Here is a 12,422-nt window from a genome sequence, read left to right on the forward strand (position 1 = left end):
TAACTACTGAGGCTGATGAAGTTTGTGAAAAATATAAATTATTAAGGATTATGCAAAATACGTAATGTTTTGTTAAAGAGAAACTACTGTTTTACTTTATAAGAAAGTCATTAATATTTAACTTTTTCCTGTCACATTGCAGGTTACAGTACATACACACAAACACAATCTTTTATTTATAAAGAAAAAAATCCTATTTAGTGTATAAAGGTAAGTACAGATTAACTGTACAATTCTCTTTATTTGAAAGGCTCTTTATTTCTGACATTAATATACCCTGTATACATAATAGAAACAAACACAACTATAAATCTATTTCTTTGCAACTTACTTCCAATGTATCACCATCGATCTCGCCTTCACGTTCCAGGGTATTTCCTACAGCGTCACTTAAAATCTCCTTAACCAAAGCACAGAATCTGAAAGCAATATACATCTCACAATGAAAAGCAAACAAGTATCGGTTTTGCCTGCTCAACCAGAATTATACATTTTATGTATAATTCATACAAAGAAAATCAACATGTCTTAAAATTTTCCTTAGCATAAAACTGAGACAAGCATGATGTCAGGCCTGTAATTATATTCTTTTTTCTTCACATGATTTTGCAATCCCCTAAAATGCTTCTACATCAAAATACTTCATAATTTAAAATATACTTAATAAACATTGTGCTTATTATTTTAAATCAGGGACAGTCCAAATAATATTATTGTCTAAGGCAGAATCAAATAACAGTACCTCACACAAATACTATCACCAACATTGTTAAAAATCTTTCATTAAGGCAAGAAAATAGAAATGAAATAGAAATGTAGAATGTTATGAATATTTTCCCTTACAATTAGAAAAAAAGCATTAAAATTCAGAAAGGACACCAATAATATATTAATTAGTAGTTTATCATATTTTTTCATTACTTTTTTCACTGATCATATTTGTTGAAATTGATGTAGAATAAAAAATGCAAAAGAGGACAAAGCTTATTTCTTTTATTCCTTCTCATGCTTATTGTGTATCAAAGTTTGTAACTTTTGTATGAATTAGTTTAAAACAAAGGTAAAAACAAAGCAAAACAAAACAAACAAATCTCTTACCTACTACATTGACACTCTGTAGAAAAATAGACTTGAAAGTCATCAGAGTTGTCATGCACATAGAGGAAACAGCATCGTTCATCAAATTTAGATATGCTGCAGATATCCAATGAAAATAAAGTTATTCTGGCACAATGAGATTGGATAAAGAATCAAATGTAGAAAATCAATTAATTTTAGTAAAAACAGTGGGCAGTTCAGTCTTCCGGATATTATATTTCATAATTTTGAAAAGCTTACTTTTAATGTTTTATACAAAGAATAATTTCCATGCCAGAGCTATCAGGTTTAAGGATAATGATAAAGTTCATTTAAAAAAGCATAAAGATACAGCTGGAACAATGAAAGTCATGTAAGATTTCTCAGCAGAACAGTGAGAAGGTAGTCTTCAAATTACAAACCCAATTGAGCCTAAAATTTATGTTGTTAAGCAAGACAGTTGTTAAATGAATTTTGCCTGATTTTATGACCTTTTTGCTCCAGTTGTTAAGTGAATCACTGCAATTGTTAGTCACACGGTTATTAAATGAATCTGGCTTCTCCATTGACTTTGTTGGAAGTTGCAAAAAGTGATTACATAACTCTGGAACACTGCAACTGTTATAAATATGAGTCAGCTGCCAAGTGTCTGAATTTTGATCACGTGACCATGGGGCTGCTGCAATGATTGTAAGTGTGAAAAATGGTCATAAGTCAGTTTTTTCAATGCCTTTCAGTCACTATATCAACTATTGTAAGTTGAGGACTATCTATACATGATTTTTAAAGAAATGTTGTAAAATTCATATTTCTAATTGATTATAGAAAATTATTTTGATGCTTTAACTTTGTTAGGTTACTTTGTTACTATGCTAGCAATCTTCATGGATTCAAATCCAATTAAACGTTAAGACATTTTCAGGTTCATTTTAGCAATGCACATAGAGTTTGGGTTATTCCTGAGAAAGTGGACAAGGTCCTTGGGAAGTTGGGTCCTGCCATTTGTACATTAAATATAGAGAGGAGGCAGTTCATCTGCCAAGTGGTGAAAAAAGTAAATGCTTCCTGAAAAGTTCATCACTGGACCTGGTTGTACTAGACAATTTTTATCCAATCTTCAACCTTCCCTTTCTGGAGAAGGTTGCTAGAAGAAGTACGGCTGAAGCTCCAAAGGAGAGAACAGATTATTTGGCTCCTTGGCTCATGGATTTCAGACATAATATAGTACTGAGTTCTTGCCCCATCTTGAGCCAGTCACTTTCAGCCCTAGGAAACAGGCAATGCCAAACCACCTCTGAAAAACCTTACAAAGAAAACTGCAGGGACTTGTCCAAGTAATGTCCAAGAATCAGACAGGGTTGAACAGAAGGGGAAAAAAGAGTTTGTTCAGAGGTCATCAATTGATAAAGAATGATGATGAAAAAGGAAAAATCTCCAGGGGCATTGAAAAAGTATTATGTGTGTCCAGACTCTTGCTGAGATACTATTAGTTTTTCAGTGTTACAACTGCTTGTATTTTTTCACAATTTTAATTATTTTATTTGTTTTTTGATTTCATATTAAAATCATTCAAAGAGGTGAAGTTAAAATAAAGAACTTATGGTACAAATAAACAATTTTACCATTATTTACAGAAACAATAAATCATACTACTCTGAATGAACACAAGAGGAAAGTAATGATATTTTTAGAGGTTATAAAGAAAGACCAATCAATATCTATGTTCTACCAGTCTACACTAACAGAATACAATCTGTATTCTTTTTAGTCTCTTAAAAGGATAAACATAAACTAACAGCACTTAACAGTTGGGAAAAAATAGAGCAGCAGTCTTTCAAGATGATGCCATACATAAGAAGGGAGAAAATCTTACACAAGAAAAGACACTTAGGATCTAGATCATATATGATCTTATATTAGATAATCATTTTGAAAATAGAAAAGCTATTGCAATGGAACAGAGTAACTCCAATTTGTTATGATTCATTAGAGATACAGACATCTGTCACATAATATAATACAGAATTCCCCTAACCTTTCCGACTTTGCGGACAGGTGGGGGGAGGAGGGGAATGGTTCCACATGAGCGGCTGGCAAGTGCATGCGTGCAGCTCTATTTATGTATTTGCATGTCTCTTGTGCACATAAAGCACACATGCATGCATTTGCCTACTGATCATGCAAATGGGGATGCACACGCTCACCCACCTCTTCTACGGTTTAGTTCCATATGGGTCAACACCCAGTTAGTAGGCTGTGGCCCAGAAGTTGGGGACCACTTTGTCTAATATGCTTGTCAGTTCCCCATAGGGATGCTGCCATTCTGGAGGGGGAGAGGGTTGCTTATGACCTCTTGGTAAGTGGTCCAACTGCCCCCATAACTATCCCCATAGAACCCCACCCCCCAGGTCAGAACAGAAAGCAATCCTGAGGGTCCTTCTACACTCGGGCTGCACCAGATGACTAGTGAATCCAGCACTGATGGAGAAACAAGGCATGGCTTGATCGCAGGGGGTATTCCTACAGCCTTTGCCGCTGAATCCATAGAGATGCAGATGAGAACCCATCAGCGGTGGGGTTCAATTTTTTTTACTACCAGTTCTGTGGGTGTGGCTTGGTGGGCATGGCATGGCTTGGTGGGCTCAGCAGGTGAAGGATACTGTAAAAATCTGTATTCCCTCCCCACTCCAGGGGAAGATTACTGCAAAATCCCCATTTCCTCCTGATCAGCTGGGACTCGGGAGAAAGAGAATAGATGGGGCCAGTCAGAGGTGGTATTTACCGGTTCTCCGAACTACTCAAAATTTCCACTACCGGTTCTCCAGAACTGGTCAGAATCTGCTGAATACCACCTCTGGAACCCATTCTGAAACCCTGAACTTCATAACGGCACCTGGAATGTAAAGACCACTCATTCTGGGACTAGCCTGGTTGAAAAAATGGAACCCATATGTGAATTGCTGGAAGGAGCTGCTGAAATTCAAGATGAGGAGCCAGCCCCCAAAAGAGAAGTGACCAGTAGTTAAGTCCTCCCCATGCTGTGAGCTCAGAGCAGTCATGAAAGGAAAAGCTCTTCCTATCAACCCCAAAGAGTACAGAGATCTGAGGGATATTTTTAGTAAAACAAGGGTCAGATGAGCACTCCCCTCATCAACCCACAGACTGCACTACTGAAATTGTACCGGGGCTAAGCTACCAAAACCGAAGCTATACTCGATGGCCCCTATGGAATTAGAACAACTCTGCTCATTCATTGACAAAAGCATAGCCCGAGGTTTCATCCAACCGTCTCGACCCTGAGTGACAGCCCTAGTCCTGTTCAGAGAGAAAAAAGATGGATCTCTTTGTCTTTGTGTAGACACACTGTATGGTCTGAACGTGGTGTGAATGGAAAACGTGTACCCCCCCTTCCTCTGATAAAGGACATGCTGGCACTTGACTAAACTGGATTTGTGAGAGGCATATTACTGCATCACGATCAGAGAAGGGGACAAATGGAAGACTGCTTTTAATTGCCCGCTTGGTTGTTTACAATTTAAATCCCTTTGGATTTGAACCTGCAGTTTTCATGCAATTAATAAATGAACATTTATATAAAGGGCTGCTGGTATATTTAGATAACATTTTAATCAACACTGAAATGAATGCAGAGCATGTGAAGCTGGTCAGAGCTACCCTCAAAAAACTTCGTTGTGCTAAACTTTTGCCAAACTTTCCAAGTGTGAGTTACACCAAGATACTTCGGATACCGAATCTCCCACAAGGGAATTGGAATGGACCTAGGAAAACTCCAAGCAATGTTAGAGTGGGTTCCACCTTGCACAAAGCAGCTGTAGAGCTTCCTAGGGCAGTGGTGGGCAACCTTTTTTTTCAACTGAGCCAAATCTCGCCAAAACCACGATTGAAATTTATTTTGAGAGCCACATTTTTAAAACCGAAAATACATAGGATGGTACACTGCTTTTAGTTTCAATAAACTCTGGCATTTGAAGCACACAAGTCTTAAAGCTGTCAAGTTGCAAGACCCTCGCACCCCCAACCCTTTAGAAAAAAAAACCCAGGGTCTTCAAACCTGACAGCTTGAAGATTTGTAGACTTCAACTCCCAGAATTCCTCCTCCAGTCATGTTGGCTCAGGAACTCTGGCATTGAAGCATGCAAGTCTTAAAGCTGTCAAGTTGCAAGACCCTTGCACCCCTAACCCTTTAGAAAAAAAACCCAGGGTCTTCAAACCTGACAGCTTGAAGACTTGTGGACTTCAACTCCCAAAATTCTGAGAATTGAAGTCCAGCAAGGGCATCAATCATATTAGCCCAGGGATCTGCAAAATTGGCTCTTAAGACTGGTGGACTTCAACTCCCAGAATTCTGAGAGTTGAAGTCCACCAAGGGCATCAATCATATTAGCCCAGGCAGGGATCTGCAAAATTGGCTCTTAAGACTGGTTGACTTCAACTCCCAGAATTCTGAGAATTGAAGTCCACCAGTCTTAAAACAGCCAACTTTGCAGACCTCTGTGTTAGCCCAAAGCCTGGTGCTGGGCGGGCCTTGCTCCCCCATTGGTGGAGCCCCAGGAAGCGAGGAGGGAGAAAAAGAGACGGAGGCTAAGGAGCTTCCCCCCCCCCCCACAAAAATCTTATCAGGGAGCCGGTGGGCAGTATCAAATTAGCTGATCACGTGGCGTGATCGGCTAATTTGCTACTGCCTGCCCGGCTCCCCGGTTAGATTTTTGCTGGGAGGAGGCGGGGGGGGGGAAGCTCCTTAGCCTCCGTTTCTTTTTCTGCCTCCTCGCTTCTCGTCCCCGCCCGACTTCAGGATCCTCCCTAATCATTGTGGGTTGAAAAGAAAAAAGGGAAAGAGGCGCTTGTTTTGAAGTGCCCGAGAGGAGGGAGGAGAGCAGGCGCCCGGCACACAGAAGAACCGGATTAAAGTGTGTAAAGAGCCGCATGTGGCTCGCGAGCCGCGGCTTGCCGACCACTGTCCTAGGGGTTTGCAAATTTTTACTGGCAATTCATCCCGTTTGCTCAGATAGCCCTCCCCATCATGAACCTTTTGAAAACGAAAGGGGGAGACAAGCCTAAGCCTTGCCAGCTGTTAAAGTGGTCAATGGAATGTCAAGCGGCATTTGAAAAACTTAAACAGCTTTTTGCAGCTAAACCGGTACTAAAGCACATGGACCTGGAGAAATAGTTTGTCATTGAGGCAGACACCACTGATGTCGCAGTGAGGGCAGTACTACTGCAAGAGAACAAGAAAGGGCAGCTACAGCCATGTGCCTATACTTCAAAGAAACTGTCTGAAACTGAAAAACATTGGGCCATATAGGAAAAAGAGGTTTACACTGTGTGATGGGCACTCTTCTCCTGGAGACATTTCTTGGAAGGGAGCAAAATCCTTTTCCAAGTTTGAACTGATCACAAAAACCTAGAGGCCCTAAAACCCACCTTGGAAGCTTTCTCCCAAACAAGCACGGGGAAAAACTTCCTACCTGATGCCCTGTCGTGGATGCCACAATATAATTTCTCCAATATAATTGCTCCAAAGCAGAAATAATCAAACCTCTGCTCCCAATATGTCACCTAGCAGTCCAAGTAACTACCAGGGCTCAGCACAAAGAAAAATTGCCAGTTAGGAACGATGTGGCTGCAGCCTTCAAACAGTGCTGACAAAGACTGGTTTTGAGGATGCAGCAATGTCTGCTGTACCCAGGATGGATTGGCCTGCTTGGGAGGGAACCATATGTGCCAGCCAGCCAACCAGAGACTCTTAATTATGCAGACTTCCCATGATTCAAAGAGGGAGGGGCACTTTGGATTTGTAAAGACCCTGCACTTAATCAAGAGGCCCTCTCTCCAAAAAGACATCAGGAGCTATGTTTAAAGTTGTCCTATTTGTGTCTCAGCTAAAGGGCAGGTCCTTACAATGCTATAGTAACAGAAGTGCCTTTAAAGACAGCTATTCAAAGAATGTTACAATAATCTAATCTACGCTACTTTTTCAGTTCTATTATCCTGGCTAGATTGATAATGATTCTTATTTCACCTAGCATATTGATGAAATTTTGAAATTTAAAAATGTCAAGTAAAAGAATTGGAAATACAACATTAATTCACAGTCATAACTTTTGAGTTTTGATTAACTATCTGCAAGTTTTTTAGGATTTTTCTTTTTGGGCAAACTGGAAGCATCATGGCCAGACCGGTTGGAAAATAGCGGGCTCCAATGAGCACCACAAAAGCACCTCAGAAGATTCATATTTTTATATCTGAATTTGAAAACACTAAAAAATAACAAAAAGAAAGAACCTGGGGGTAAGCTTCCTTTTTTCTTTTTTTTTCTTTTTTTGTGGATTAAAAGTGGTTTTTAACAGTTGTTGACAATTAGTAAGTCAGAGTGTATTGCGGAGAGAGGCCATCTGCTAGTGAGAAGAGAATACTACAATACTTAGCGACAGACGAAAGGGAAAGTGCAGCTGGAAAATTTGACCTTGGCTACAGGAAAATATACTTTGGAACGGTGAGAACTTTTAACTTTTTCACAACAGTATTTAGTTTTGACTGTCTATGGCTGTGGAAGAAAATAAATTCTCAGCTTGGACTGGACTGGACTAATACTAAAATTGGATTTTAGAATTTAGAAACTAAAGGGGGGGAGCAAGGACTGAAACTTTAATTAAGTTTTAATTAAATATGATACAACCCAATTTTTTTTAAAAAAAATTGTGAAATTAGTTAAACTAGCATTATGGAGCTCTGGATGTATGACAAACTATTTGTGTGTGAAATTGTAAATGGTAAGAAAAAGCCAGAAATTCAGATGGAGCACTCAGACCAAGACATAGGAGGAAGAGGGTAAAAGAAGGGCCTAATTGAAGAACAAGAATATGGAAGAAAAAGGAACTGAAAATAAAAAACAGCTAGATGATTTCACTGGGGTAAAATAGACTAACAGATGAAAGATGAAATGATAATTTGGTTTAACTTTGAAGGGGCAATTAGTGATATTGTTTATGTATTAAGAAGAAAATAAGTTTATGGTGGAAAATATGGAGAGAGAATAATAGGGCTGAAATTGGAAACAGATTTATGATGTAAATAGATTATGTACATGAGAGGATGTAAAAGAAAAAACCTTGGACAACACTTTGTCATAAATATGTTAAAATTTGTAATAAAAAATAAAAACCTTATTTAAAAAAAAGATTCCTCTTTTAAAATATTTATACTATATTCTTCATTAAAGTTGTCTGCCTCTACTGTATGTGTGACTATAACTTTAAGAAAGAAGTATTATCAAATTGTCAGAACATCAAGTGACCTGGCTAAAGATAGCAGAAAAGGTTATGAAATACCATTTTTAACAGTTCAAACTGTACTGTTTATATCTGAAGCATGCTTTCTCAATCTTATTTCATTTAAAACTAGGTGCTCCAGGCTTTTATGTTTATAATGTAAACAAATATAAGAGAATCCGTTTAAAAACACACCGACCTTATTCCTCTAATAGAAGAAGCTGTAAAATTCCATTCATGAATTCGTTTCTGCAAAGAAATAACACCCCAGTTTTGAAGCAACTGCAAATAATTTATTGCATGGGCTCAGCCTGTACAGTATTTGCACTTTTGCCTTAGGTTGCTTAAGATAGCAAGGTGAAGTAATACACACATTGTGCCTTATCACAAGTTCACAGGTACCACCCTGTGGGATCAGAGTGATGTTATAGCAGGGGTCCTACAGAATAATACAGTAGACTAACAGAGTTGGAAGGTATCTTGGAGGTCTTCTACTACAACCTCCTACTCAGGAAACCTGCTGTCCCACTGCTCAGGAAACCCTAACATTTCAGACAAATGGTTGTCTAATCTCTTCTTTAAAGCTTCCAGTGTTGTAGCATTCACAATTTCTGGAGGCAAGTTGTTCCACTGATTAATTGTTCTGTCCTTAGTTTTAGGTTGCTTCTCTCCTTGATAACTTTCCATTCGTTGCTTCTTGTCCTGCCTTTAGGTGCTTTGGAGAATAGTTTAACTCCCTCTTCTTTGTGGCAACCCCTGAGATATTGGCACACTGCTATCATGTCACTCCTAGTCCTTCTTTTCATTAAACTAGACATACCCAATTCCAGCAACCGTCTATATATGTTTTAGCCTCCAGTCCACTAATCATCTTTGTTGCTCTTGGACCCAGTCCAGACAATCTAGAAGCATAGCGTAATACTGAATAATACCAAGAGGTGCAAAATACAACATGCATTGCATTCCTATCATTTCCTCAGTGAAGGTCATCCATAAACATTTCCAAGTTTTGATATGAATGGATTGGAAATCAAAATTCCCTAAAGCTGAGAAACTGAAAAGTACCCACAAAGTTTATAAGGTATAAAATTGTTTAAACTCTATAAATCAATTCAAATTCTTTTACAGAAATCTGCAATTAGAAAGTTAAAACACTGTAATAAATCTTCTGTGAAACTAAAATCTTGTAGTTCTAAATCTTAAAAATTGTAACGAAAGGGCCTTTAAATAAAATAAACAGGAATACTTAATAGCGTGTTTCAAGGTTTTGATTACGATCTTTAAAGCGCTCCATGGCATAGGACCTAGTTATTTGCGGGATCGCATCCTGCCCCATACATCCCTACGACCAATCCGCTCACACAGAGAGGGACTTCTCCGGGTGCCGTCCGCTAAACAGTGTCAGGGGGCGACACCCAGGAGCAGGGCCTTCTCTGTGATGGGCCCAGCCCTGTGGAATGACCTCCCCCTTGACATCAGGATTACTTCCGATCTCCGCTCCTTCCGTGTAAAGCTCAAGACCCACCTCTTTCAATTATCTGGCCTGGCTCAACCGTAGTTTATCCTCCTCCTGACAGTCCTTTTTAAATTGTATTTTATCATGGGATATTTTAATGGCTAATTTCAATTTTCTATTATTATTATTAATGTGATATATGTTTGATTACTACCTCCTCCATGTATGTATATGTATGTATATGTGTGGATCTGTATGTCTATATGTATGTATGTATATTTTTATTGTACGCCGCCCCAAGTCCCTTGCGGAGAGGGAGCGGCTAACAAATTTAAAAAATTTTTTTTTTGAAATTTGAGCAATTAATACTGGACACTTTCTGTTTGCAACCTTACTTTTCTTCTGAAGAATTAGGAATAAAATATGCTTGTTTAAAAATCTTTATGAAACACTCATTAGGAGCTCTTAAAAGAATAGCAAGAATGTTTTTAAATAAATTGTGTCTAAACCATTAAGAAAATGTCCAGCTAATCTTACCATATCTGCAGGGGACACATGCCAAAGAGAAACTGTCCTCTCGTCAGCTTCATTATTGATTGAAACATATGCAGGTTGATATATCTTGGTTGGCTCTATCACTAATACCTAAAAAAAGAAAACTTGTTATATGAAGCATGTATTCAAACAGATATCTAGCCATCATTCAATTTCAAAATGAGGAACAGAATTCTTGCATTATAATCCTAAACCTAATCATTGCAGGCCAAAAGCACAATGAATTTAGGGGCTTTTGAATAAATTTGAATAAGACAACTTTTTGTTATTTCAATGGAAAAGACTTGCTTTAGTTCATACCATTTCTTGTACTAACTGCATTTTATTAGGTATATAGGGATGAATGTATTACAGGTCAATCAAGCAATTCTTAAACTGGTAACCAATAGTAAAACATTAATATAAAGCACTCTAATTAATAAAAAAAGAAATGTAACTCCTTAAAGCTGCAATATTCAATTCATGACAGATCTCTCTGACAGATTGAGAAAACCAAGAATAAGAGAAGTTCAGTGAGCTACCATTTCCTAAAAGTACAAAGCATGGAAACATGGAAAGGAAACATTTCAAAGAAACATAACATTAACTGGCTTCCTAGAAGTCTGCTTGAGAACTATAATCTTTTTCAACATGTTTTGCCTTGACTAGCATTTGAAATCCATGCGAATAAACTATTCTTGAGTTTGCCACCTATGTGGGACTTGACATCTCCTTACCACCAATGTTCCCAGGGTGGCTTTTTGAAAAACCAATGTGGTGACAGTCTTAAGGAGAACATTCTATTAGTTTGTTCAATAGACAATCATTTTTTATTATTTTCAACTCAGTATTAATATAGTTACATAATTCACAACAAATTATACAGAAATTATACACTGTGGAGTCTTACAGGAAATCTTAATCCATTTGTTTTTTCTTGGGTTGCCTCAAAAATTATATCCAACCAGAAGTTCAGCCTTTCTTGCCTCAGAGAATGTTCTATGGTCAGTTTCTTGAAACGCTGAATTAATATCAGATTTTGTACCAAGGATTTTAAATACCTGAAACACACATACATTATACTATTGGCCCACAGGTCCTTTTAAATCAATGTTGAAAAACATCTTTTTATAGGAATCATGTATTTAAATAGATGGATAATAAAATCAAACTTCCAAAGTCTATTTTTTATAAAACATACTTTCCGATGAATTACTCTAATTCTTACCTAGTTAGTCTGCTTTAAAAACACAAATGATTTTTTATTTAAAATTTGCAGCCAAATTATCATGTGAATATTTTGGGAAAACAAAAAAGACATTATAGCTCTATTGGTTCATGAGAGAAAACTCTCTAAATCTACAACCAGTTTATATTATTAGTAGGACCTATCAAATCATAATAAATAGTTATGCAAACTCTTATGTTTTTCAAAATTCCTCATCAAGCAAAATATCAAAATAAAGCAGAAGTGTTAGTGTGTATACAGGAATTTGGAAAAACAAACGTCTGCAAGGATTCAAGTCATCACAGACAGACCATCGTGGCTTACAATAAAGAGAAAACTTAACAAAATCTAGTAAATGTGAGCTACAATTACAAAAAATATGTGATGATACGTACCAAATGGGTGGTTTCAATTTGAAAAGTCTCTCTGCTGCTTGGACAGATTTACCAATGTCGCTGGCCAACATGCTTACGGTGAAAAACTGTCCAACATCCCAGTAATTGTTCATTTTTTCCAGATTCCCTTTTCTTCCCAATAAACTATTTAACCGTACTCCTTGACAAACATATAAAAAGACTGCAAATGAATGCAAGAATCCTATTCCAAAACTTAAGAGAGGGTGATGTGTTTCTAATTATAAGGGTTATAATCTAAAATTTAACTGGAAGGAGAAATTGTATTTGTATTTTTCTCTACAAAATTTAAAGCTAGAAATTCAACAATACTCTTGCAATTGCTGTTAACATAGTAGCTGAGAAGTATTGGATGTTTATGGCCATTCATACAACTAGATAAATAAATAGAACTTTGTGTGACTGGAACTGTGAAGGGAAGGGAG

At 37.5% G+C, this 12,422-nt stretch overlaps 1 protein-coding gene across 5 annotated transcripts in view; it reads right to left on the minus strand.

The window, feature by feature from the left end:
* The window catches only part of MAP3K15 (mitogen-activated protein kinase kinase kinase 15), an 89,909-nt gene that overhangs the window by 32,859 nt on the left and 44,628 nt on the right, over positions 1–12,422 (minus strand). For 3 of the 5 annotated variants that reach the window (XM_081949539.1, XM_081949541.1, XM_081949543.1), the window contains 6 exons: positions 11,980–12,160; positions 11,267–11,417; positions 10,360–10,467; positions 8,566–8,615; positions 1,099–1,194; positions 332–419 (listed from right to left, as the gene is read on the minus strand). In XM_081949539.1, coding sequence (XP_081805665.1) covers positions 332–419; positions 1,099–1,194; positions 8,566–8,615; positions 10,360–10,467; positions 11,267–11,417; positions 11,980–12,160 — 674 coding nt within the window. The remainder of the gene's footprint in view (positions 1–331; positions 420–1,098; positions 1,195–8,565; positions 8,616–10,359; positions 10,468–11,266; positions 11,418–11,979; positions 12,161–12,422) is intronic. The other 2 variants (XM_081949540.1, XM_081949542.1) reach the window with 1 other exon arrangement.

Source organism: Natrix helvetica (genome assembly GCF_964273705.1).
Source record: "Natrix helvetica genome assembly, chromosome: 3".
Lineage (NCBI taxonomy): Eukaryota > Metazoa > Chordata > Lepidosauria > Squamata > Natricidae > Natrix > Natrix helvetica.